The sequence below is a fragment of the Columba livia genome, chromosome 8 (assembly GCF_036013475.1).
Source record: "Columba livia isolate bColLiv1 breed racing homer chromosome 8, bColLiv1.pat.W.v2, whole genome shotgun sequence".
In the NCBI taxonomy this organism is placed as follows: Eukaryota; Metazoa; Chordata; class Aves; order Columbiformes; family Columbidae; genus Columba; species Columba livia.
This window is the reverse complement of record NC_088609.1, coordinates 4,208,772-4,236,646: the sequence shown is the minus strand read 5'-3', so window position 1 is coordinate 4,236,646 and position 27,875 is coordinate 4,208,772. Positions and strand designations below refer to the sequence as shown.

Genomic DNA, 27,875 nt, shown 5'->3' with positions numbered 1-27,875 from the left:
TGGAACCAGGGGATCTTCCCCTGCTGTCGCAGGAATGCGGGGTGACAGCTGTCACATCCTTCCTTGGCATGACTTCATCGTTGGTGTAGCTGCTGGGTAAGGCCACTGCTGCTCATTTCTGCTGCTGGCCTGGGATGTGGTCGGGAGTGGCCACAGAAGGCTCCTTCCCACAGCCCAAGATCCCTCTCTATTGCCCCAGCTGTTGAAATGCAAAGTCACCTCTGCTTAAGGACAAGCACCCCACGGAATAACCCTGAAGAGCATGCAGGGAGCAAGGACCTGGGCATGCAGGAGCTTAAAAAAACATCAGCTGGGTGCAACAGAGCTGGTCCCCAGGAAGGACAGCAACTGCACCTCCTGGTCCGAGGCTGCTGCGGTCCAGCGTTCTCCATCACCTCCCCCTGCAAACAGATACCCCTGGCCTCCCTGGAGAGTATCACCCCAGGGATGCTCAGCCTTCAGTTCACCCTCCAGTGCTGTCGAGAGCATCCCTGTCCCACCAGCCCAAGCCGTGGGTGGCAGGCAGGGGGGACCCGCAGGCCCCACAGCAGTGGCCTGTGCTGGGAGCAGGGAAGCGGCGCGGTAGGGCGGAGGGCAGCCTGTTTACCCGTCCATCTGCACACCCCACAGCAGGGATCCAGCAGGATTTCCCGTCCACTCAAAGGCTGCCTGTTTATTTTAGGAGGGAGACGCAGACAGCTCCATTGTTTTGCTGCGAAGTTGGGGTTATAAATAGCAGGTGGTCGGGGACGCTCCTGGGCTATTTTGGGCCCCCGCTACACAAAAGTGGAAAAGCTCCAAGAGGAAGGTGGAATTACTGAAATTCCGACCTTTCCCGCAAGGGTCAGTAGGAGCTGGTTGTTTGGGTTTGGGTTGGGTTCTGGGCATTATTTAAACATGAGGTAAGGAGGAGAGAGGAGGATGTTCCCAGTTGCATGAGCTGCTTGCTGTATCCTCCTCTCTGCCAGGAAAGACTGGGCAGCAGGCATGGGGAGCCGAGGTGCCTGGGGGGCTGTTGGGAGCAGCTCAAGTCCAGAGGAGAGACTGGCTGGGTTTTCCTTCTGGCTCTGCAAATGGAAGAGTTCCCAGTGGATGGAGAAGCTGGGGAGACAGGAGATGCCCCATAGCACTGGCCTGCTCTGACTTGCCCCCCATGCCTCAGTTTCCCCCATCTCCTATAGGGAGGCTGAAGAAAAAGGCAGGCAGTGACCCGGGGACAGCCCTGCTCATGCCAGGCACATACACTGTGTCCTGCTGGAAGGCAACGATGAGCCAAGGTGACTCTTAAACTTATTTCAGACCTTTCCTCTCGTTAAATGCCTGTGCCAGGCGGTTATACAGTGAACAGCAGGGACCCAGTAAAGCCACTCACACCAGTGTTTGATACTTTGAGAAGGTCTATTCCTTTAATGGGTATTCATTTAACTGGGCTCTGCCATCATTAGGAGTCATAAAATGGCACCTTTTGGCTCCCAATTGGAAGGCCACAGCGCACGCAGCCCCCTTGTATCCAGCACTGGCTGCTTTATTGTGCATAACTGCCTCCCACTCAAATTTAACCAATTTGATCCATGTCTAATACATAAATAAATAATCCAGCAGGAGGGTTCACGTTAGATGACAACAGGCAGCTATAAAGCATGTTTCTCCCCGCCACAGCCATCTGAGCCGGGCTCCGCACGCCCTCTCATGAGCAGAGCTGCTAATACAGCTGGGAGAGGGGGGCCTGGAGACCCGTGCACTCCTCTGTTTTATTGAAACTTCATTGTTTGCTTTAGAGTTTTATTTTATGTTAAATAGACGCTGTATATTCCTTACAGAGGGGGCAATAAAGTTTCCAGGCTGGAGGAAATTGGCTTTGGAGCAGGGAGTGAACCAGAGAGATGTGACTGGGTAGTGGAACAGCGGGGAAGATTTGGGGTGAGGAGGGTGTGAGGCAGGGCCCCACTTCCAGGGTGGCCCCAGGGGCTCAGCCCAGCTGGGGATCGGGGACTGCAGGCACCCCCAAATCTCGCCCAGGGATGATGCAGTCCCAGAGGACTCGTGGTGAGGAAAATGTGGGGTCCGGAGCTGTCGGTGGTGCAGGGAGTGCAAGGGGACAGGATGGGGACAGGATGAGCAGTCCCCGGTCACCAGCAGGGTGGCCCTGCCAAGCATCCAGAGCTGCTCCCTGCCCTCCTCATCCCAGCACTGTGGTGTCTCCTCTCCTACCAACCATTGTGTGCCCACGGAGAATTGCTCTGCCCTTTGGGGAGGGCCATCCTGACCCACCTAACTTCAGGAATGCCAAGAAGGATAAAGAAAGCTCTTAATTTACTGGTTTTAATTAATAGGAACAGGTAGTGCTGTGTCATCCGTCTGCCCTGAGTCACAGCGCCTGCACTACAAACTGGGGAACCCAAGGTTGCGCAGGGTCACTCCTCATGTGGCTGTTGCTGCTCTCCCTGTACGATGGGAGGTCCCCTGGCCAGGGCTGGGATGCTGTCATGATAGTTGCTGACCCACTGCAGAACAGAGCAGTCCCTGCCCCAAGGAACATGGGATGGGGAGAGAAAAGGGTCTATACCAGGAGAAAATGCCCTGGTTTCAGACCTCAGCTAGGACAGGGAGCAGGGCAGAGTACAGGAGGTGCTGGTGGCAGCTGATCAAAGCTAAAGCTTTCTCCCCTCTTTTCCTTCCACAGGCAAAAAGAAAGCGACTTTGTTTGACAGCCAGGCTCCAATCTGCCCCATCTGCCAGGTTCTCCTTCGCCCCGGGGAGTTGCAGGAGCACATGGAGCAGGAGCTGGAGAAGCTCACCCAGCTGAACATCAGGTAAGCAGCTCCCTGGAGTCCACCAGCATCCCCAGTTAGCCAGCTGAGGCACCTGCAGATGGCAGAGGAGATGCTGGTACCCACAGCTACCAGATATGAGAGATCTAGTACTAGTAAGCAAGGCAGAAACGTTTCCCTGGGGATCACCGCAATGGTAAAGCCAGGCAGAGATGCCACCCAGCAGGCACAGACACTCCTTTCCCTGGGAACATGTGTTTGGGTGAGCAACATTCCCATTGCTCATGTCCCATGATGGAGCAGCAACGGTGTGCACTGCCCCTCAGTTGCCTTCAGCTCCCTTCTGCTTTCCCCAGCACAGAAAAGTCACCTGTTTAAAAAAAATTAATAATAATTGCATTTTAACTGCTAGCAGTTATTTAGGAAATGGCTGCAGCCAAGAGTTGGCAGATCCCTGCCCCTGCCTTAATAAAACTCAGCAGCCTTGGAAAAGAGCGTGTTTATTTCAATTATTAATGAATTCCCCGGTCATTAAAAGGTGAGGAAAGGAATCACGCTGCCGACTAGAAGCAAAGTTACGTCACCAGGTGGTAGGAGAGGAGGGAGAGCGCGTGTGTCGGTGTGGGTGTGTGTGCCAGGGCAAGGGGTGACCAGGGCTGTGCATAGTGCAGAGGATGCAGAATCCATCCCTGTCCAGTGTGGATCTGCTTTGCAACTGAGCAATAGCTGATGCAGATGAAGGGAGAGGGAGAGAGCTTTAACTAGAGAAACAGAGACCTCCCAGATGGGTCCCAGTGGGCTGAGATCTCCCAAATTTGGCACCTGCAGCCTCAGGCTGAGACCCACATCCCCCTCGCGTTGCAGAGGAAGATGGAGAAGGGGGGGCGAGCAGGGAACAGGCAGCCCATTTATCCCCCACGACACCCAGTCCCCTTGCGAGTGTAATTTATGGTGTAATTTGGGCTGCATCCAACTTAATAAAGGGCCACTGCAAATTAGTGAACAGGTTTAAATGAACAGAAGCAATTAGTGCTCGGAGGAGCCCATCAAAGAAGTTGGGCCAATATCAGAGCGAAACTGAAACCGCAAGCCAGGAGCGGAGGCTGGCTGGCGCGAGGCGGTGATGGGAAGGTGGCGTTTAATGGGAAAGGAAAGGAAACCCTAAATCATAAAGTGTGACAAGGGCCATTGTGGGCCAGCTGACAAATGAAAAAGAATGGCATTATTCCTTTAAATAACAGCAGCAGTTAGAGAGGAGACAGCTCTCCCTGGCTTGCCCTCGCTTCCCTGGCCCGCTCCGCTCGGCCACGCAGACGGCGAAGAAGAATCAGAGGTCTTTATTAATTATTAAATAACGACTCCCTCCGTAGCGTGATAGATAACGTTCAATCTAGTCGATGGATTCAGGCGATGGAGGATAATCTGTAACACAGCAGCTCTGCACAGGGATGGTCTCTCCCAGCCTTGGAGGGGAGCGACACAGGGGCCAGCAGGCAGCAGCAGGCAGGGCAGGCAGCAATGGCAGGCAGCAATGGCAGGCAGCGGGACGTGAGCGTGTTGAGCTCCTGTGCACTGCCCAGCTCCAGCGGGGTGGCTCGGTCTAGCGGGTGGCCCCTTCTCCCATTCCCCCACCTTTCCCGCCTGGGGGAGCCGGGAGCAAGAACACATCAACAAGAGGAGAGAGAAACTAATAATGATCTCAAATAACCCAATAAACATAAAAATAAAATGTAGGCCTATAAACGTGACGGGCACCGGCCACCCTGGCCTCTCCCTGCCAATACCGACTCGTTACCGAAATGGCTGAGCAGCTGTTACTTATCAGTCTGATGGGGAGAAGCGAAGCAGGGGGCTGCTTTCCAGGGGCCTTTTTTTTTTTTTAATTTAAAGAGGATGCAGCCAATCGTGGCTTGTGCTGTTAAGTTTTAATAAACCTTAATGATTTGCAACAAAAGCATAAATTTCCAACGCTCGGGGTTAGGAAGGCAGATCCCCTCCTTCCCGCTGAGCCTGCAGCACCGGAGACTTGGTGGGCACTGCATCAGCTCCCACCGCAGCACTGGGCTCCCCGTGTGCCGGGATATCCCCCACGGGACCACAGCTGCAGGGCCATGTGGTGGGGTGAGCCTGCCCAGATGCTGCCGTAGGGTCAGATCCAGAGGAGGGGAGAGGCTGGTGGAGAAGCAAGGTAGAGGGGTTGCCCCGCACCATCGCCTCTGATGGGTGTTGAGTGCTCACATGGGCTTTTGGGCATCACCAGAGCTCGGCAGTGCTTGGAAGGAGGGCAGGGGAAGGGAAGGAGGAAAACAGATTCCTCCAGGTGACCGCCGGAGCTTTTTGAGGCTGAGATATGAGGGAGCTGTAGGAGCCAGCTGGATGCTGCTGCACATGATCCCTGCTCTCCAGGAACCTGGGGTTGCATCCTACCCACACCAGTGCATCCCCTCACTCATCTGGCGTGGATGGGGTTTGCTCCCCCAGTGATAGCTCTTCTCCCCCATGGCCAGTGCCAGTGTGACTGTCCTGGCCCCAGGGCAAGGACATCTCAAGGTCTATCCAGCTGCAGCATCACAGAGCGAGGGCAGGAGGAGACATGCTGAGTTGCGGGGCAGCACCCACCCGTGCCAAGGGGCTGTGTGTGTCCAAGGGATGGACACCAGCCACTGGACTGGTGAAGAACATCACTCAGGAGGATCCAACCCTAGTGCAGGGTCAAGCTTTTCCTTGAAAAAGCAGATTTGAGTGGGAATGCGGGACCTGAGTTTCTAGCTCTGCTGCCTTCTTGGTGCCTCCGGTCTCCCAAAGCACAGGGAGAGACCGGCCCGTGTGCGTCCCATGGCTCCTCCACCCCGCACGGGTCCGGCTGAGCCCTGCGCACAGCTCTGCACGGCAGGACAAGGCTCTCTGAATGCAAATTTCATTTCTGAGCCACTGGCGCTGTTTCAAGAGCCGGCAGCCTCCGAGCCCTTCTCGGTGTTACATATGTAACAGCCTCATTGAACTTGACATGTCAAATTCAGGCCATTTGTGCAAAATCTCCCTTTAATAATACCGTTTCATTTCGCTCAAATGAGACTTGAATGCATGTAAAATGGAAAAGGATATTTAAGCGCTAACATTAGGCAGATGTCTTGCCAGAGGCCGATTGAATATATGAGATTTTGAAGTGCTTAACACGTTTTCGGTGCTCCCTTTTAGAATATGTCACCTGGCTTTCTTTTTTCTCCCTGTCCTTTCTTTTTTTCCCCCCACCTCTTTAAGTGAAGGGTATAAATTGAAAGAAAACAAAACTACAAGCTTTGGCTTTATGGGGTTTAACTCTTGCCAGGCAAGACTGTTGGTATTCCTCCTCCAAAGAGAAATTACCTAGGAGCTCCCCTTGGCAGAGCACAAGCACAAAGCAGCGGAGAGCGGGAGGTGGGCGAGCGGCAGCCCCGTGGCGCGGTACAGGGGGATTCTCTCCCTGTGCTGCATGTACAGCTCAGGGAGCAAAAGGTGCTGATCCCCAGATGAGCAGCAAAGTGCCACCAAGGTAAAAATAACAAATAATAACAGCGACCCTCTGTGTACACCAATGCCCTGTTCCCCTAGCCAGGCTGGTCCTTGCAGAATACATGAATATTCTTGGCTTGTGTGCATGAAGCTAATCCATGCGCTAGATGCAAGTCTTCCGTTCTCACTCGATTTATATTCACCTGTTTTACACCTCATCCGTGTTACACACTTGCAATAAAGCACATTGAAACGTGAGGCTCTTTCTGGAGTTATCAACGGCCCCAGCTCCAAGCTTCAGCTGGTGCTTCGGCTGCAGGCACATTTTGGGGAGTACAGGCAGGCACAACGTTCGAGAGCAGCACCCATGGGTGTCCCTCAGGATAGGCACACACACACATCCCCGTGGGCATATGAGCGCATTGCTGCGTATGTCACTGCAGGTAGATACTGTAAGCAGAGGTGGTGGCACACCGGGGGGACCCTTAAACCCTGTCTGCTGCTCCCCAGGCAGTGATCGAAGAGGACAACCTGCTGAAAGGGGATAACGGGGGAGGCTGGGTGGAAAAGGGGCAAGTTGGGGGCTGTAGTTTCAGTTTGATGTGGGAGGAAAGATGAATTTAGGGACAAAAGAGGGGGAAAGGAGGCAGTGGGAGCTGTGGAACGCACCTCAGCTGATGGTCCCCCATGGGTCCGTGGTGCTTTCTGAGCCTTTGGCTGGTGTTTGGGGAAGAGGTATTTATTGGCCATTTAAAAAACCTTAGGAAGTCACATTATAAATATCACATTGCTGAGTCAAGCACTTGAAGGTTGGGAAATGTGCCTTTTAAGATGCTCTGTTCTTGAAAATGCAGTGCTCTTTTTAAAATCTTTATTTGGCAGAGGGTGTTTTTATTTCCCTGTGTGACAGCGAGCAGATTATTCCCTGCTTTACCAGCCCAAACCTATGCTTCACAGCTGTGATTTCACCTCCCCAAAAGGATGAGGTGTATCATTAGAGCTGGGGAATGGTCCAGAGGGTGGAGAAGTGAATTGCACCATACCCTTTTGCAGCTAAAGGATGGTGTGAGCTCAGATAGGACTATCTCAGCTCTTTCCCCTTGTTTAAATGGGTTTCTAAGCTTAGCAGATGTAGCCAGCAGTACCCTCGTGCCATGTTGTGATACTGCCCGTGCTACGGGGCTGGGGACAGTGGTGCAACCGCTGCCTGGGGTGCTCGGCAGGTGCCTCTGGGAATGGATGCGTTTGGGTGGGTGGATGGGGGTAACGCTGCTCTCACAGTGCCCCATGGCTGTGCAAACTCTTCCCTTTTTGATTTCTCTTCCTTTCTTTATTCTGCATTGAATACTTGTGTCTTAAAGCTCATGCCCACCTGTCGGCTGTTCCCAGCCTGGGATAGCAACTCTCATTGCTCCTTACCACCATGCCAGGGGCACAGGGAGCCATACCTGCACACCCAGTATCTCAGGAGCTCCTGATTCCCCACAGTGACCTTTCTGGTGTGTCTGGGAATAATTTCTCTTCTGATTGTCTGAGTACGAAGCATTTCCCGGAACACAGAGGGCACTGGGGTCTCTCACCTTGGTGCAAATGCAAAGTGCTGCAGGCTGTTTTCCGGTGACCTCAGAGATGCTGTCACAAAGAGGGAACCGAATAGTGCCAGGGCAGAGCAAGATGCAGTGGGAAGGCCTGTTTCAAAGCAGGTTAAATACCCAGATGGGGTATCTAGCCTGTCTCTTGGAACTAGCTTAGTTTCATGTCAGAGTAAAGGAGCAAACCATGGGACTAGAGCAGCTCCCAGTGCACCTCTGCCCAGGCTTAAATCTTCCTCCGGTGTCCCTCGGAACCTTCCTCTCCCTCATTTGCCCATGTGCTCTTTTCCTCTCACTCTTTTTAATCCTCGCTCCCTTGGCAGCTGAGGTGGAAGCAGAAAGTGCTGCCTCAGTTCCTGGCACCACATTGAGCATCCTCACCCTGCTGGGTGGGGCTTCAGCTCAAGGTTTCTTTATGCAGAGAGGCACGGTGGTAGCTCTCCTTGGGGGACAGAGGCAGCTCTGGGCCTGGTGGGATAAGAAATAAGGAGGAAGCTGGCAGAATAGCTAAAACATGAAGGTTTTGGGACCCTGGGAGATGACCTGGTCATTCCAGCCAGGGTCAGTGTCCTTGAGGGAAGTCTCCAGCCATCTGGAGACACATTCTGGATTTCACGTCCTTTCACAGGTTGTTTTCCCCGTGTTTTGTGGTCTTTCTGATAAAGTCATCCCATGCTAACCCCTCGGAGTCTGCAACAGAGACTCCTGCTGATGGATGAGGAGAGAAGCCACCATCCTGTGGTCCATGCACACCCAAATTATAGCTGCTTTCTGTGTTACTCCTGGTCAGGATAAGGACCCAGAGCAAGTTATGAGACGTAGCTCAGACCCCTCTCCTGCTCAGGGAGCCCTGTGTTTAAATACAGCTGCTCCTCACACTGCCCCAGGCAAGGGTTTGCTTCATTTCAGTGGGATCTGCTGAGCATTGTGTTGTCCCAAGGGGCCCTTGGAGAAGACCTTCCCAGCACAAGCAGCTGCTCTGGGAAGGGCGAGCAGCCGCAGCAGGATAAATAGAGTGTGTAAAACCCAAATTAGCTCTGTTGTCATGTGTCACATCAGGGTCACGGCTCTCGCCTCAGGTCTCCTCGATTTATGCCTGAAGACTTTAACTTGATGGCCAGGTACTTCCCCAGACTTCTTGTGCAGCAAACACTGCGGGTCCCCCAGCCTCTGAATGGGTGAGATTAGAGATGTTTCTGAGCAAGGAGGGTTTCTTTTTCAAAGATCCATCAAAATACATGCTGATTCCTTTCCTTGCATGCAGTAGACATCTGAGAGCGCTCCAGAGAGGGCAAGGAGCACAGGCCAACAAGTGAGCTTGCAGCTGGGGAAGAGCAGGCATTGCAACCTCCTGCTCCTCAACTTCTCTCCTTTTTCTTCCTTCTTTTTCCTTCTTCTTTTTCCACCTTCTTTTCCTTTCTTCCCTTTCTCCCCCTCTCCTTCCCCCTCCCTCCTTCTCTCCCCACCCCCCGGTATCAAGGCGACATCTCCAAGCCAAGTACTTTTAATTTCGCCCGTGGCCCTTGCTGACACGGTGGATATGCACAGCAAGTTAAATTCCCGCCTGATCAATAAAGCAGAAGCAGTGTGTCCGACTGGTCGATATTTTTTTATCTGTCTTCAGCCCAGTCCTGCTGATGACAGCCCCCTGCGCTTCAGCAAAGGCACTCAAGGGCATCGGGCTTTGGCAACACAGCTCTTTTTTTATTTAAATTCAAAAAAAAGCCCCAGATGCCTACAAAAAAAAAAAAAGAAAAGAAGTTCACGGAGTTTGGCCTTTGCTTAATAACATTTTATGATTTATCTTAATTTTTAATTGAAAAAAATTTGCGAATTAATTGATTTCTGGGACTTGCCAATTAACATTGTAATTGGGTGCATGATAAATTTCGAGGGAGCATCATTTTTCTCCCTCTCCTCCTTGTCACTGAGAAGGGGAATCGCGAGGGCAGCTGCTTCCTACCCGTACGGCCCCCGCTCCTTCCCGAGGTGCCGCTGCCCTCCTCCCCCCTTGCCACTGTATCTTAAAGAAGGAACAAGAAAGCTAATAAAGTCGTGTTATTAGAGTCTTGCCAGAGGTGACCCCTCAAGGCATAAATCCAGGCTGGGGAGATGGTGGGGACAGGTAATCCTAAGTGCCTGATGGTGCTTTGCGAGGTGGGACTGGGTACGTGCCCTGCAGCACCATCTCCCCAGGCCATGGGGAGGGCAGCCAACACACTCAGGGTCCTGGGGGCTCTCCCAGAGGGTGCTGGCACCCCTAAGGTGTTCAACAGAGCAGTTCACTACCTGTGATGTCTCCCCAATGCTCTCCCCAGGTGCAAGTCCTGACATGCATGAGCCTCCAAGCCCAGATGCTCCAAGGGGAGACCCAACCCCAGCACTGAGGTCCTAATCCCAAACACCCAGGGTTTGCACCACAGCCAACGTCCTCCAGCAAAACCAGGCTGCTGGGGCAGGGCTGGTGCTTGAGAGCTGCTGCTTTGCTCTGGGGGCTGGAGCACCATGGGGGGGTCATTCACATCTTGCTCTGCTCTACCCTGAGCCCCCTGGGCAATGGTTTCTGTCCCACAGCAGCAGCAGGGCATCCTATGCCACCCCATGGCAGAGGGGTTCTGCATGACTCTGTGGTCAGGGGTTTCTGGATTCAAGGCACAGACACATCTCCAGGTGTGTGGGAAGCGGCATCACCTGAAGCTTATTCCAGCAGTGTGATTTCTGGCAGATTTAAATTAAACACACTCCACCACCAGAGAAATCCACCTGTAAGTGTCAGCTTTTCGGTGACACCTGAACAGGGCCACCTGCCACTCTGGGGCAGCTAACAGGGTCACATCCCCGCATGGGGTGTGGAGAAGCAGGAGAGATGGCTGCTGCCAAAATGAGGAGTGATGAAACCACATTGTGCTGGGGCAGGGAGAGAAAACAAGCCACACCTGGGAGGGCTGGGTTGGAGAGTGGAAATACCAAGTAAATTAAAGAGTGCCTGGTGTCTCTAGTGCTTCTCCTACTCAGTTCACCTGCTTATGTGGGCCACCTCATGGCAGCCAGTTGGGGTGTCCCATGGATCATGTAAAGCCCATGAGCCTGGAGGGGCTTTGCTGTGCATTCTGCAGCCCCTGCTACACCTCAGTGTGTGCAGGGGATGAAGAATGCCAGCCTGGGAGAAGGGTCCCAGGCTTCCTCAGCAGAGCCGTGGATGTCTCCACTGGCCAGGACACCAGAAAGGCCAGGAGCAGCCCAGCTCCATGTCTGTCAATGGCAGGGAACCATGGGGGACAGAGGGAAATTTATGAGGAAAGGAGTCTGTTTATTATCTAGCAAATGTGGTGCTGCTGATACCGTGGATTTATCCTCTTTCATCCCCCCTCTGATTTGTGTCCCTGCCCCTCGCTGTGGCAGATTAATCACAGACAGAAATGGAAGAGAGACCCTCCAGCTTCCTCCCATGCACTCAGGTGGTGGGAACGGCAGCAGCCTGGACCCTTCATCCACGGCTTCTCCAGCAGAGATAGCACCAGCCGTGCAGCTGCCTATCCTGCTTAGAGACGCCCGGTTCCTCTCCTCCTGTGGCAGACCCCAGGGCAGGCAGAGCAGCTGGGTGCTGCCTGTAATCCATGAATGAGAGCTCTTCTCAGGGGTCAGACTTCCAGGGTAGCACAGCAGGTGAGAAAAGTTGTGGGTCGTGTATCCCCTCGCTCATGCAATGCCTTGAAAACGCTGTGAATGCTCCTTGAAGTCCCTTTGCACCCGTGGTACCCGACAGCCCATTCCCTGACTCCAGGTCTGGGGTTTGGGACCTCAGAAGGCAAAACCCTCCTCTGCCACAACTGCGGGAGCCCTGGGAAGGGATGCATGGAAACCCAAGGGTGAGAAATAAATCTTCGGTCAGTTATTTGCCCTTAAGCAATGCATGCCTTCTACAGAACCTCTTCTGAACTGCCACGTGAGCTGGGAATAATTAAACAGTCATTACAGCCACTGTAGCAAAGAGCCCCCCAGATCAATCTCATGCATGACCTTTCCCTCCGACTTTCCTCTTTATTTTTTCAGCCACCTTCTTCTCAAATAGTGAGAGAGAAATGAAACAACTCATCCACCCCAGCCTCCTGCTTCTCCCTCAACATGTGGACCATCGCATCCTCATCCAGACATCTGTCACCTGCTCTGAGTGGGGCTCCTGGCAGGGACTTGGGGCACCAGAGCTGATAAAGAAAAATCCACTGGGGAGAAAGAGCCAGGGGTGCACATAGGACAGAGCAAATAGACTGTAGGTGCAGAGCATTTCTAGTCCTGATTCCAGCATCTTTGTCAATTTTTAGCACCACTGAGCCTTTTTCCCCTTCATGGGATGCAGGAGGTCTTCTAAGCAGCACTTGGAGCAGGTGCTGCTAGTGGAACCACAGCACGCTAAAAACCCCAGGGTGCATCCCCTGCTGACACGGATCATGCTCGTCCACACCAGGGGCTGTCACCTCAGCTAGGTGAGGATCTGGCTTCATGTAGCTTAAGAAAAAAACAGAAATCAAACTCCCATTTCCTTATTTAGGCTTTAAGTGACACTTCCACTTATTTAAACCGGCATTCACAAAAATCCAATTCTCTCTCTACCCAGCGACTGCTTATTTACGGCTGGTGGTCCCATCCGCACAGCCCTGCGGGTGGCTTCTGCTGGGGCTCCCATCCCAGGGCTGTGTGTTTGTGTGTTTGAGCTGCAAGTCCTGCAGCTGAAAATAAATTGTTTCTACTGGTATTTTTTATAAGAAATACATCAGTTAGCCCCAGCCTGTAGAAACCTTTTGGCTTTGTGGGATCTCATGCGGGAACTGCATGTGCTCTGGCTGGTGCCTGTTAAATCCAGATTGCTGCTGAGCTGGAGGACAGCACAGCAGTAGCCCTCTTACCACCTCCTTAAACCTCTTCTGACTGCAATGTCGTTAAGGGATGAGCACAAACAACTGTATCTGCCCAAGCTCAAGGAACTACTTCTCTTGCAGTTGTTATTAATTAGGTGAGGCGAGTGTGGCTGGGGCCAGAAGCCATGCCAAGTACTGAGCTCAGCCTTTCCTTGATGGATGCTCTTCATAAGCCCTGACTTGCTCTGAGTGGGGGAATCTGCAGAAATCTGTTTTGAACATGTTTGAGGAACCCACGTGGCTGTGGTGGGCTGAAGCACATCATTGGGGCTGTTTCTGGCCCTACTGCTGCTGCACTGAGACTTCAGGTAAATCCCATCACTGCTCTGTGGCCAAATTTCCCCTCTAAGTGCATCTCTCTCCTTTGGTCTCTTTGTGCTGGCAAACACTCAAACTGCAGCTACAGTTACAGCAGAGCTTCCTAAGCCTTGCTCCAGGGTGCTGTGGCGATGCCCTGATGCTTGCAGGGTCAGTGCATGTGCTATGGTAAATGTGGAGGAGGAGAATTCCTGCCCTGCTCCCCTGGGGCAGCTGCCTGGCAGCAAGAGTCCTGCCTGCTTCTGCTGGGCTCTGGGCAGGGCTTCTGCTTGGCTTTGGCACCCAGAAAATGTCTCTTTTCTTTTGGAGGAAAGCTGAGATTCCTGCAGTGGCTTGCAAGAGCAAAGGCTTAAAGGAAAGGGAGAAGTACCACCTTGCCAGTGGTAAAACACAATCAGATCACTTGTCCCACATCTCATGCCTTGGGTTCTTCACATGGGAGGCAGCAGCTTCTGTCCATGAGGATGATAAGGGACCATTCTCTGCATATTGCATTTTCTTTCCTTTGTATGACAAGAACACCCCAAAAAGCAAGATCATAACAAAACAACAACAAAATCTGAAGGTTATTGTGTGTGACAGCAACGTGGCAGAGGTAGAGAAACCGCAAGGCTGTGAGTAAAGGGGGCACACGTTCCATGTGCTGAGCTGCCCTTTGGGATATCACAGCCCAAGCGCTGGGTCTGAACAGCCCCTCGAGGCTCGCCCAGGGATAACGAGGGGATTCCCTGTTAGATCTGGGGATGCTCCTAACCAAATCCCTGCCTAGCCTTAATACACACCTGCATATCTGTGGTGTAGTCTGTGTCTTGCTTTCATTGTGGCTGAGAGTTAATGTTCCTCTTAAAGCTGATTTGCCCTAATATAGAGGAGCACTGGGTCCCCAGCAAGCGCCCTGGGGCACGTGGGGACCTGGCCATGCAGCTCCCATTAGTGTCAACAGGTGACATGGCTGCAGAGGCCTCCAGCAGCACCAGGGCTGGGACCGTATTTTGTCCCTGCAGACATGCAGGGCACTCGAGCACGTGGGGATGCACGAATGCACAGCCAGAACTGGTGCCACAGCCCTGAGAAAGGGAACCAGCGTGGAAACAGCCTTGTATCACTTGGAAATGCAAACCCATCGGGAGAGAGAGAAGGAGGCTGCCCAAATTGCTGGGTCTTTCCAGGGCGTTTCTTGTCTCATTTGGTACTTTTGGGGAGGTTGCCTAAAAGGGAAAGAAGTTATTTTGCTGTAATGAACTAGATAAACAATTCCCCAAATAGATTAAAACTAACTGTAACTTATAAAAGCGGGTAGTAATTATATTTTATTAGCTAGCAAAACACCATTTTTTTATTTCGTAGGATAATTCTGTGTAAATCACCTTAATTAGAAGTGTCAGACGAGCCCGTGAATATTGTACTTAGTAACTAATTTCCTATGTACAGGTTATAATTTAAAACACATGGATCACTCGCGGAGTGGAAATATGCTAGCCATGAAATAATGTGGGGAGTGTTGGGGTTATTACTATGTAAATGTGTAATCATTTCAGACCACTACAGCCTGGCTGGGTGATTAAAGAGAATCCCAAGGTCTCCAAAGATTGTGCTCTCCGCAAGGGCCTAGAGCGAAAAAACTTTAAAAGGCACCGAAAAGTGTTTGAACTTTAAAGGTCTTGATTTCCCTTTTACCATTTTTAATTTGTCTGCAGTGTTTATGGAGGGGAAGGTTTCTCTTTGCTGACGGCCTTTCAATTCTCAGCCTGATTCCAGCATCCTTAAGAGCCGTGGGGGGCTGCAGCCGCTGCAATTTGGGGGATTGTTTAGTGGGGTGGAGGAAAGCACCCTTAAATGGCAGAGTCTTGGGACACGGGCAACAAGGGCTTGTGCCCACTCCAGACCCATCTTTGGAAATAAATAAAACCAAATTGCAAACTCTTATTAGCAATAGATTGGGGTTAAATTGCAAGGAGGGGGGTGGTTCTTAATAATCCTGCAAATGAAGAATAAAATAACTTGGCAGAGTTTGTCTAATGCAGTTCCCTTCCCCATCAGCCCCAATAGCAGAGGGCTTGGCCTTTTGGTTGACCAGAGACTCTCATCCTGAAAAATGCAGTTTCCTGGTGCTAACACCATTTTTGGGAGGAATTAATGAGATTCTTCCTCTTTCCCTCAAAAAGGAATAATTTTAAACACCTTTAACAAGAAAAGGGAGGAAATTAGTTTGTTTATATGATTGTTTGGGGTTTTTTTAACTTGGTGTGTGGATTATAAAGGAAAAAAAACACATTGTTTCACCCTTTGAGTGACTGAGAAATTCAAGGTAGTGCTGGAGGTGGTGGGGGGGTGAAAATCCTTCCATCGCGTGTGTTCGGGCGCAGGCAGGAGCTGGTGCCAGGGCTGCGTCTCTGGGGGAGCAGGGACTGACTCTGCTCCCCTCCATCTCGCGAGAGCTGGGGGTGCAGAGCCAGGCGATGGGGCATGTGGGCATCCTGCACCCCCAGGGAAGCACCCAGCAGCGCATCCCAGTGGGGACGGGGGGCTGCGAGGGAGACGATGTCCCAGCCCCTTGATCCGTGATTCTCCAGTAACTGCAGCCACTTGCTCCAGGAGCAGAGCTGTGGCATTCAGGGTGACATGATGGCGATGGACATCTGCATGTTGGCCCCCATTTTGGGGTGGGAGGCAAGGGTGGTGGCACTAGAAGAGGAGGGAGGCCATAGCCCCAGGAGAAAACACCTTCCTCCATCCCTGCTCATTTCATAACACCCAGCCATCTGCCAAATCAAGGCAGATTAAAGCCAGCCAAATTCAATTTCTCCCCGCTGCCACTGCAGCTCGGCATCTGGGGCTAAAGTGTCCCCGACAAAGCGAACATGACAGGCACATTGCTTTTTTGTCACATCTAGTACCGTGTTGATCTTCTAAAAGTCTCATAAAAATTTATTGATGTCTCCCATATTGCTGTGATTGAGAAGAAAGGAGCGCGGGTGTGCGGAGCCGGGCGCGCGCGCGCGGGCGGGTGTGCGTGTGTATATTAATGTTTCTGAAGTAGATCTGATTTGATATGTCTTGTTCTATTGTCAGCATCTGTTTAGCGAGGCTTTTTAATACTTTCTGGCTGCCGATCACTCATCCTTAGCCTGGGATGCAGGCTTGCATACAAATTTTGTTATTAAACACAATTCTATTCCCCCCGCCCTTCCCCAACCTCCGCCTCCCCCCGCTAACCTCCCCCCTCCACCCACCCATCCATCATCTCCCCGGGGCGATGGGGAGCCGGGAGCCAGCCGCCCCACCGCCATGCACTTACAAGCACAGGCACTGGGCTTGGCAACATATTTCAAGAGCCTTTTGCCTGCTGCAGGTGCTTTGCATTGACAAATCGAATCATGGGGAAATAATTTATTTCCTAATGCTGTTTGCAGCATGTTAGCAGGAGAATTTACATGAGAGAGATTACTTTAATAACCAAAAAATTACAGTGCAGGCCTCCCCGCCATGTCGGCTTTGATATGTAATTGTTTCAAGTTTAACCTGTCTGGAGGGGGGAAGGTGTTATTAAATCTATAGCATCTCCCGCTGGCGAGGGCAGGCGAGGAGGAGCGCCGTGGCAGGGACCTCTTTCCCTTCTAAATGGGGAACAAGCTGAATTAACAAATCACTCCAGCCTCCGGCAGAGCCGCTGCCTCCACAGCGTGGCTGGAGCTGAGTGAGGGGATCTTCTTCCCCTTGCTCTTACACCACTTTAATCTCCTTCTTTTTCCTCACCTCCTTTTTTTTTTTTCTATTGTGCCTGACCCTATGCAGGGCTCGCCACCTCCGCTCCCCTGTCCCTGGCTTTTTTCCCCGTGTCCCTGCACCCTTGGTCCCTGCTTTTCCCAGGGCTGGGAGGGGAGCTGTGCAGGCTCCTGAGCAGGGGGAGATTTGGGATTTGACTCTGCATTGTGTGTCTGGATTTGGGAGCTTCCACTCTTAAGACCATTCTATTCCAACTGGAGAAACCGCTGGCCCTGCCCTCCTTTCCATGCCCCTCCAGTCAGGGCGAGGAGGTTCTTGTTAGTTGGGGAAGGGGGAGCCATGCACTTTGCTATTTGACCTCCGTGAGATCCCTCAAAGCACTCCCCCTCTTGCCCACCACAGAGGTTTTGTGACTCTGACCCCATTCTCTTCTCTCTTGGCAGCAAGAGCTCCATCCTGAAGGATGCCATGGCAGCAGGCACCCCCAAGGTAAGTGGGCACAACTCGGCACGCTATCCCCCCGCGAAAGGGATGCTACTCACACCCCCTCGCCTTCCCAGCCCACTCTCTGTCCTGCTACTCAGTGTCCCCCAGGAAGGTGACGGTGCTTTGGGGGAAGCTGCTGCTCCCATGCACCTGCAGAGCTGTAGCGGTCAAGTCCCCACACAGAGCTCTCTCCTTCCCTGTGCAGCCAAAGGATGGCAGAGCTGAAGGACCTGGCGGGCTCTGGGACTCCAGATTGTGTCTAATGACAGCTAATGAGAGCTGATCACATGCAGGCTGAGCTCAGTCTGGGAAATCAGGTGCGGGAGTTCCTGGAGCCAGAGCCATATGCCACTCTTGGAAGAGGGGAATGGAACTGTCTCAGGGGGAGTGAAGCACACCCAAGGAGGAGCCCAAATCACTAAAAGACCCCACCTCAGTCACACCCCCCTTCCCAGGACCCACCTCCCGTCCCCTTGACTCAGAATGCAAAAATCCATCACGGCATCACTGCAAGGGTCATTATTTACTCATTAGTATTACTGTTAGCTGGACAGAAGGACCAGAGCTTGGGCAGGTAAGTGGGTGGCAGGGAACACCCAGCTGTGCAGCTGGCCATTGCACCTCCCAAATAAACCCCAAATTTTCCCAAACCCTCCAAGGGAAGATAAAGATCGCAGCAGTACTCTGTAGTGCACCACACCTTTGGCATTCCCATGGTCTGTGTAACTATCTCTGTCTCCTGTGCCCTGTCCTGGGGGGAGAGGGGAGACCTGGCTACTTCTCCCATGAAAAACAAGCAGAGCGGAAAGCAATCTCCAAACCCACCCACCCATCACTGAAAATCCACAGCTGCCATGGTATGTCTCGAAGGAGCTGGAAAGGGCACTCACAAAATGAAAGCAGCTGAACTCTGCAAGCTTCCTCTTCCCTCCTCATCAGGTCTGAGTGTAGATAACTCAACAGTCCCAAACACAACGCCTGTGAGGGAGAAGGATGGCTAGGAAGACAGATTAGGTCTTTGGAGGGAAACGCCGCAAAGTGACTGACAGAGACCAGATAAAGAAGAAGGTCCATCTCACGGCAGGGCCCGGCTTTTGAAGTTTCCATTGACAAAGAATCCCATTTGCCTTGAGCGAGGGGATTAAACTGGGACTGGAGCGTCATTCTCTGTAAAAGAGATCAATCGTCCCCTGTCACCACATGGATCTTTTCCCTTTGCCCGTCACATCTGGGGCTAAGAACATTAACTTCAAGAAGCCAGGAGAGCAGGGAGGGAGAGGGTGAAATCAGGAAATCTTTCATTCCCTTCTCAGAGAGCTTGAAAGCCTCTCAGCCCAGGAGGATTTGTTATTTCTAGGTGGCTTTTGCTGGGAGACAAGTCCTGTGTGGCACAGGAAGGCACAGCACTGTCACCTTCACCTGAGCTTGGTATTAAAGGCCCCTTTGTAACCAGGTGGGACTGAGGAAGAGGGTGGTAGGGAGATGAAGGCTGCTTTTTCCCTTTGTGTCCACAGAGTGTTTGCAACGTGGGGTGGGAACAACAGCATTTCCTGGCTGGTTCTTCTCTTGGTGCCAACAAAAGGTCCAGCAGCTCAGCAGTGGGAGAAAGGGGCTGCACCTCCCCATCCCCTGGCAGCACAGGCAATGGCTGGTTCCACTCAGAGACATGGGAACTGAGGTGGTGTGCAGCCTGGACATGTTACTTTTGTGGTTACCAGTGACTTCAATACAACTTTAGGACTCATTTAGGACTCTTGCATATAGTATCATTACCATTGCTGCTTCTGTGCTGGCCTGAGGCTCCTCCTGGGGTGCAGCTGGGACAGGGGATTTAACCCACCCATGCACTTTCTCCTGGCTCTGCTCCCATCCCTTCCCCACTGTTACCCTGGCAAACATCTCTCCTGGCAATAAAAGCCCAGATGTAAACGCATGTTCCATGCTTGCCGTTTTCCTGCCCCTGAAGAGCTGTCACTCACTGCACTGGGTCAATTTTCATGGCGATATGTCAAAGAAAATCCAATCACTCAACATGGGATGTGATGAATGCAGGATTATTGTATCAGGTTCTTCTATTATTGGAGCCGATGTAGGCAATGATGGCCAAGCAACATCTGTGAGCTGGGGGGCTCAGATCAACACGTCTTCTGGGTGCCTGGAGTCCCTCCCTGCAAAGGCAGATTGGGGGGCAGCACTGAGCCCCAAACAGCCCCGCAGCATTCCAGATCCTCATCTGCTTTCCATGAGAGACCAAGCCAGATCAATCCTGCCATGCCAGTGCGGACAAGCCACTTGGAAAATCAGCTGACAAACCTGCATGGTGAGCCTCAGGATGAGACTTCTATCCAACCCTGACTGACACTTACTTAGGAAAGCTGGTGACAGTAAGCTGGGCTCGGGCAGCCTCTGGCCATTCTGGCATCATTCCATGTTTCATGCTCTTCCCTTACCCTTCCCCTCTTGCCTTGACTGCCTCTTGCGAGGAGTTGTGCAGGAATGGAGCACACATTGAGTTGAACCCATATTGTTGAGGTGCATGAGAAGCCTAAGTCAGACCGTTCCTGTTCTTCCTTAAACAGCCAGCAGTAATTCTGAGAGTTGGCGTCCTCCAGTCCTCCCAGCTACCTAAGAGCACTTCTTTGCCACGGCCTGTCTGGCCCGTGGCTCTTCTTCCATGGGCTATCATCTAGGTGGGATATCATCTCTGCCCAGAGAGATCTCAGCCCCTAACTTTCAGGATATTAGCTTCAGATTGTTACCTGTCACCTAATGGCATCTGCTGAATTTTCTTATATCCTTTCTGAAAGTGCTGGTACTGACCGCTGAAGGGAAGAGGCTGGGCTCTGTGCAGCATCCCAGCTCTTGTGCTGGGTTTGACACCCCTTTTCCACTGCTGCTTCCTGATACACGACTGACAATTGCCTTTCCCACTAACGATCCAGTGCGTGCAGACAAACCCTTGAAGTGAATGGCCAGGAACAAAATCCATCTCCCGCGCCCAGCAGATGCTCATGGCAGGTTTGTTTAGGGGTGCACCCAGCTCCTCGGAGGGTGCCCACGGGCAGATGGCCAGCACACTGCTCCGAGACCTCCGGTGGAGCTGGGAACCGAGCCACAGTGCTGGAGCCCTTCAATTCCCCCACCCACTCCCATGCTTTTACAGCTTCACCAAGCAGTTTAGGAGAGAATTACAGCACCTAGAGGGAAATTTGACCACTAAAACCCTCCAAGGAAAAAGAGCTTTGAAGCAAGCAAGCTTTGGAGCCTTAAACCTTGACAGAATGTCTGTATTAAGCCCTTTCCAGCTGCCTGGCTCGAGATGAAATTTCTAGCGCAATCATTTAACGTCTCCATATTGTGCCTGGTGGTAGGAACAGGGGATGGGTGTTAGGGCCCTGGGGTTGTATCTCCTTCTCCTGTGTCACTGACTCACTCCAAGGCTTGGAGAAGTCACTCACCATATCTGTGCCCCCTCCCTCTGTAGCTCTGATTTACAAGGAAAGATTAAAAAAGCTAAATCTGAGCATTGTGGCAAAGCTGGGGACATGAGAACAGCCCACAGATATGTGAAGGAGGGGAAATCACCTAGGATGAGTATTGGCTGCCCATGTTTCCCACCAGTTTGGGGTGATGAATACCAGAACCCCTCCAAGAAAATCTCTGCCAAGTTTTATTCCATAAAATAAATTACCCCATGAACAAACAAAGCCCCTCACTCCCCTTGGGCCAAACAGCTGTGCCCTCCCATTAGTTCGGGGGAAACCGCTGTGTTCGGCAGGCAGAGGGGAGAGGGACGTGGTCCCAGAGGGGAGCTGGGCAGGCTGGCAGAGCCCAGCAGACCTTTGCCAGACCTCTTTCCTCCTCCATCCCCAGTGTGCCAATGGGCAGTTCTGGAAGAGGGCTCTTTCCCCATTGTGTAGCTGATGTCTCACTCAAGAGGACCCAGAGCTTGATTGCAATCCCAGGTGTGACCGTAACATACACAGAAATAAATCACTAGCTCACATTTCTGTAAGCTTATTCTACTTGCGGACCACTGGAATCTTTCAGCAAAGGCCAGAAGCTGCCGATACCATTATTTCTGTTCACCATTCACACCCTTCTCACATTTAAGCTTTTCATCCCCAGCTCCATCCCACCTTTATCTCTGCCAGCTAAAAGCCACCAGATAATTTTACCTCTAACTTTCCCAGGAGCAAATGTGGACCCACCAAAAGCTTCTAGGAAACTCAGCTCTAATAGTAGCATCTTTGTGTCAGGGATCCTCCATCAATAACATAAAAAATGGCTAGTAGAGGTAAGGGGGGAAATCACAGCAAGGCCTGGTATCACTCATTGCTTTCGGGTTACAGTTCCCAAGTGATAACAGCTATTAGCAACACTTTGACGGCTTCCCTACCGTGGAGGGGAGGGCAGGAGACAGAAAACATGTCAAGCCATCACCTCCATGTTAAGTGATAAGTACCTATTTAGACGGCAGAGTTAAAGCTGAATGCATCAAGCAGGGAACACTTTGTGCCAAAATAAAAAAAAAAAAAAAATAAAAAAAAATTAAAAGGCTATATAGATACATAAAAAGCAGGGTTAGGGTATTTGTTCTGCTGACAGCAGCTGTGATGGATTGTTTAAGAAAAATAGACTCCCTGTGTTTTTCCAGGGCTATCAGAAAGCAGGAGCCCAGCACTTTAATACTGTCAAATGACTGGCCTTGAGAGGCAGCAGCATGTCAGCAGCAGCGGCTGGGCAGTCCCCACGCTGACACCTGCCCTGGCTGCTGGCAAGCGGCAGCGCTCGGGGCCAGGGGCGGCATGTGCCGGCAATTTCCAACCATTTCCTCGGGCCGGCAGCTGCACCCTGACCACCGTCCCCTCCACTCGCTCTGCCCCAGGTCCTGCTGGAGCGCCCTGTGGGTTGGGAGCCAGCGGTGTTTTGGCATGTGTGCCCTTGCGGCATCGCCTCAGAGCTGCCCGTGGCCCCTCTGCCCAAGCAGGGAGGAGCAGGTCCAGAGCGCGATGCATGGGGATGGCAGTTGCTGGCACACGGGCTGCGCGATGCACATTTCATTCATGCCAAACTTGCCTGTGTATTTATATACATAAACTATATGTTGTTCCTAATTGCAACAAGGCTGCTGAAACATTTGCAGATGCTGCAACCCAGCACTGCAAAATTGCACACTCCGTGGAGGGTGTCGGGAGCTCCCAAGGTGTGAACCTTGCAGCAAGAGCAAGGTTGCATGGCCTCTGCTTCCTCTGGTGCTGCATCCCCAGGGAGAGCTCAGATCCACGGACACAGGAGGGAGAAGCCATACACCCAGACATGCCTTTTCCCCTGCGCTATAAGGGGTGGGAAGGAAACACCAAGCGGGGCCATGGCTGCCCGACACGGCAGGAGGGGCAGGAGGAAGGAGAGAGTACAGGGCTCGGGCAAGATTGATGGCCTCGTTGCCATTAAGAAAAAAATTAGCCGGTGGCGGCTATCATATTAAAGGGTGAAGAAGCCGTGAATTATTTTCTTAAAGATCTTATCACTTACAATGATAATTTTACCTTCCAAAAGGCCACTTTTAATGAGGCAAGCCAGGCAAAAAGTCATGATTTAATGCCAGATTTTTTTTTTCCAAACACATTTTACTGCTTTTTTGTCCATGTTTAAAAAGCGCCGGTGACCTTTTTTTATTTAGCTTGCCCCAGGTGTAATGCTCAGGCTGATCCTCTCAGGGTTTATAACCTCCGCAGAGAGTGCCTTTACCCAATGGAGAGATGATTTAAAGGGGAGGGAGAAATATGAGGCTGCATGGCTGCTCACACAAGGCCCTTGCTCCGTCTTTAACGCTGGGAGCTGTGGTTTGCCAGGGATGGGTGGACCAGGGAAGGAGGAGGTTGGTTTTACCCTGATAGCCCGAGTCAGATGCACCCTGAAAGGAAACTGGGCTGAACGGCCACCCAGGCAGGGATGAGCTGGCTGGTGGCCTTTCCCCAGGAGGAAAAGGGACATCTCAGCACAAAGGCTTGTTCCCACCATGCCAAAGCGGCTGACTCACAAGTTATGAAGCATCTCCACACAGCCATACATCACACCTGTCTGCACACAGAGCACCCAGTGCCATGTTTTTGGGGTGGGAAGCCAGAATTTGGGTCTGCCCTGCAGTGTGGGCATGCAGGAGGGCTGGGAGGGCATGTGTGAAGCTGCCTTTTCCCTGCACAGCCATGCTGAGAGAGGGATGTGGATCCCACTGCTGTCCCTTCCCCACTTGGCGGGACCCAGGTGGGAGTGAGCGGTGTGGATACAGGGGGCAGCAGCAACTCAGCTTGGCACGCTGTGGCCAGGCATCCTCACCATTTAGCCATTGGAAAGCAGCCCCAACACAATGATTTAAGAAAAAGAGGCCAAAATCAGGATGGCAGAGAGGCTGGCCTAATGTAGAAATGGAAGTCACCCTGATGGCAAGTGCTTTTCCTAATCCCGCAGCCCCTGAGCCCGCACCCCCGGCTGCCCCCACGCCTGCCTGACCGGCAAAGTGTGGCACGGCGCATGGGAATGAGAAAAACAAATGAAGTCAAGTTTCCTAAGAGTGAAGGGGAAGTGTGACTTGGCATCTCTAACGCTGTGTTTAACATGCCGGCAAGGTATTTAGAATTGAAGTGCTTGCACACAATTTAAAAATAGACAGTTTATTAATCTAAACTGCAAGTGTATGTAGAAGAGGCCTCGAGATTGACATCTTTGGGATTAGTTTAGCCCTGCGTTTTTCCAGAGGTCATCGCCATGGTGCTCAGGAGGTTTGTGGAATAAATGGGGCCGGCGTTCTTCCCGGGACCACACGCTAAAAACTAATACATAACATTTAATTTACTGTCTCCATAGCTAGCCCAACCATTTTTCACATAATAATATTGGATTAGAGCTACCAGAAGCTGAGGGGGGAGCTGGAGGCGGGGAGGGTTTGTCTGTCTGTCGCCAAGGAATGGGGAGATGGGTATTTTTTCCCCTTCTCTAGAATACATTGGAAGACAAGACGGATTTAACTCTCCCAGCTCCAGGGTGCTTGGCTTGTTAGAGGAGGAGAGGGGTATTATCACTGCTGCAGTCAGGGCTGTTGTTCTGAGTCCCCTAAAGGCTTTGAGCCCCCACCCCTATGTTTTACAGGACACGTTCAATCTTGCTTCTTCAAAAATGGTCCTTGTTCTGCCTTTAAAAAATTAACTAAACAACAGCAGTAGCTCAGCCTGCACTGTGCTTCACCTTGTTATCAGAGGGCTTCTCTAGAAATAAATGGGCTGCTCAACAAAACCCATCACCAGTTGAGTTCAGCCAACACGTGAGGCAGGAGAGCCCCTCTGGGAAGCAGAGACCGGTTTCTTGGGGCAGCCATTGCTGGGTACCCCAGCCCAATGGCTCCCACCGGCCCACCCAGCACCCAGCATCCCCATCGGGCTGAGCTGATGAGCCTGCCAACCCCGAGACGCGGCCAGCACAGCCCCTGGCATAGGCAGACAGGACCATGCCTGGGGAGATAACTGTGCACCCCAGCAGGTAACTCCCCGTGAGCCCTTTTGGGACATCACACCTCTGCCTGGCCAATACAGCTGTGCTTAAGGTAGAGACTTGCAGTGCAGACAAGGATGTGGGTCTTGCCTTCACAGCAGGGCTGGCAGCTCATGCCTGTGGGGTCGAACCCAGCATCCCAAATCCTCCTCCCTCTGTGCACACACCCACCGCGCTGCTGTGCTGTTTTCACTGGGAGAGCTGTCCAAGCCCGGGGGATCGCATCCTGCTGACTGACCCGATTTGTATGCTGAGTCATTTTTCCACTTGCTCATATCTTTCCAAAAAATGCACATTTTTTTCACGTTTCATTTCAGCCCAGAGGCAAATGTTTCTGGAATACTTGCCTTTCTCCAAGGTATTACGCTTTTTAATAATGTTGTCACCACACTTGACCTGTCCAATTCAGATGATATCTACACTTCCCTTCGCAAACATACACATCTCCAAGCACTCATTTATTGTCAGATCTTGCCAGCTGATTCTCAGAAACAAACATCTGGAGAGCTGCCTTCCCAGCGTACATTTTTTACAATGTATTGGGCTATATTTAGCCTAGTTTAGCTAATTTATATTTTAAATTTGAATTTAAAATTGCATTTTTCCCTTAAACTCTTCTAATAATAAAGTTCACTTGTAACTCAGTGTACATTTTTTAGATGCTGTTGAGCTCCCACAGTAATTTTCCCGCTAGAGTTCACTCTGTGTAGAATTTAGACTTACCTACTATTGACTTGAAGTTTATCAGTGATTTCTTAGGTCTCAAATATCACTGATCTTTTTAACCTTCTAAAAGGCCCTTTTTTTTTCTGTGCTGCTTATTAAAATAAATAGCATCATTACAGAAGCAAGAGGCAGTTGCGATGCAAAGGTGCCGAGAGCTTTAGTGCAGCTTACAAAGCTCTTTGAGAGATTTAGTGGCACATAGGAGGGTGGATGAGGACACGGTAGCACTGCTGCACATCACGACACCTTCGCTTCACCATGTGAATTCCTGCTGTGATCCTCACGCATCATTTCCAGCAAGGACCGATTCTGTCTCCATCCGCCAGACCTGGGGATAAAGTGACCATCCCTTTGTTGCCTGATGCATTTGCACTTTGCCAAACCCTCCAGCCCAGTCCCATTGTGGGGCAGGGTCCCATGGGAAGTGCAGAGCCAGCCCCACCACCCGGCAGACACTCTCTGTGGCTCTGAGCACCGCTGAACAAGGGGGCAGAGAGCTCGACAACGCTCACAGCATGAATTTCTCCTTTCTCTTGCAGTCAATTTTGTTGTCTGCCTCGATCAAGCGGGAAGGAGATTCTCCGACGGCATCACCCCACTCCTCAGATGACATCCATCACTCGGACAGATACCAGGTAAGCAGGTGGATGCCGCCACTGGTCTCAGCCTCAGGCAGGCGGCCAGCTCACCCCAGTGCCCACAGCTCTCAGTGTGTGAGAGCCCAGCTCCGCGCTGCACCCCACAGCCCCAGCTCCTCTTTCCACAGCACGGGGACACAAGCACTTGGTCCCTCAGACAGCTACAAAGCCAGCTTTTTGTCTGCAGAGTCCTCCCAGCTCCTGCTTTAAACAACAGCAGTGCAAAGCTGCTTTAAATCTTTGTAGAGGTTTCTGTTGCGTTGTATTCATATTCTCAGTCGTTGCCATAGTTATGTTTGTCATTACTTACCCCATGCCACCGGCAAACTTTCAAAGAGGTTTTTTTTAAAAAACAGTGAATTATGTCAGCCTGCAGCAGGCCAAAATTCTCAATTTCACTGGTGTGCTGCTGCCCAGCAAACTGACTTGTGACTCGCACCCAAAACAGAAATGGCTTTGGACCATCCACAGCCACGCCAGCCTGTTTTATAAAACACCCTCTGGCTGTACCAGCGTGGCATGTGCCCATCACCCTGTGTCCTGCAGTGCTCTGCAGCGATAGCCGGTGCCCAGGGTCAGGTCTGCATTGGCCACTTGTGTGTGCCAGGTCTGTGGTTGGATGCACAGAGGGAGAGGCCGGTGACCAGCACTGGGATCTGACCAAGCAGCCTCAAATAAATCATGTGTTAGTGGTCCAATTTGTAGCAAATTTGTGTGTTTGTTGCCCATTATTCTCTGTTTTGCCCTATTTATTCGTTATATTATCAAATACGGGCCAGATCCTCCGTTGTTTGCTACATATTCCCATGTAGCCTTCAGTTATAACTTGGTGTCACGTCACAGTCACTTTACTCTTTTATGAACGATGAGACTTGGTGCAAAGTAAGTGAAGCAAAACCCTGCAGAAGATACAGAAATGCCCGATTCAGGTAATCTCGCTGTCTTTCCTGCCTGTTTATTAAGGCTAATAAATAAATCATGTTCTTTCTGAAAGGGAATGCAGAAGACTTTTGCCATGGCCCCCTTTGTTGGAGAACACCCCTCCCTTCTCACTCCTCCAGACTTCAGTCTCTGTGAAATTGGAGGTCCCTTGCAGTCCTTCTTCTTATAAATTTTTATTATGTCATACTTGAGGACAAATATTCTCAGCAGAAGCCCCCTCTATGTGCTGAGTCTAGCTAGTCTCTAATGTGTTTTAAGTTTGTGAGTGGATTTTATGGAGGGTTGCAGCCCTTAATGCAAATGTGTAATGGGAGTTGTAAGTCTGCACTGCAGGGAGAAAAGACCTTTGGGGCCTGATTTTCATTTACGCTTGTGCTGGCTGTGTTATGCTGCTCTAGCAGCGTAAAGAGACCTCAGAGTGGGTGCCAGCGTTGTGTAAAGCCTCAGTGTATCCTTAATAAAGCCACAATATGAGGGAAAATTCAGTCTTCCTGGCTCACCAAGCGAAATGCTCAGGAAGCAGAGCAGAAACTCTCATGGAGGTGACTTTAAGGGCTGCAAAATTTAGCTTTCCATATGCAGAGGTGTGCTGGAATTATTGATGTCCCTTGTGTTATTTGTGATCTAATCGTGAGTATACACTGTGTTGGTAACATGCTAGAACGTGAGTTATTGGCAGAATTCTGTGGCTTGGTTTTCTTAGTCCTCATGCTTATTTAC

The 27,875-nt window shown here is 51.4% G+C and overlaps 1 protein-coding gene across 6 annotated transcripts in view; it reads left to right on the top strand.

Moving 5' to 3' along the window:
- RNF220 (ring finger protein 220) overlaps window positions 1-27,875 on the top strand; it is a 225,050-nt gene that overhangs the window by 136,194 nt on the left and 60,981 nt on the right. For all 6 annotated transcript variants that reach the window (XM_065071565.1, XM_065071560.1, XM_065071562.1 and 3 more), the window contains 3 exons: window positions 2,684-2,813; window positions 17,259-17,304; window positions 26,115-26,210. In XM_065071565.1, coding sequence (XP_064927637.1) covers window positions 2,684-2,813; window positions 17,259-17,304; window positions 26,115-26,210 — 272 coding nt within the window. The remainder of the gene's footprint in view (window positions 1-2,683; window positions 2,814-17,258; window positions 17,305-26,114; window positions 26,211-27,875) is intronic.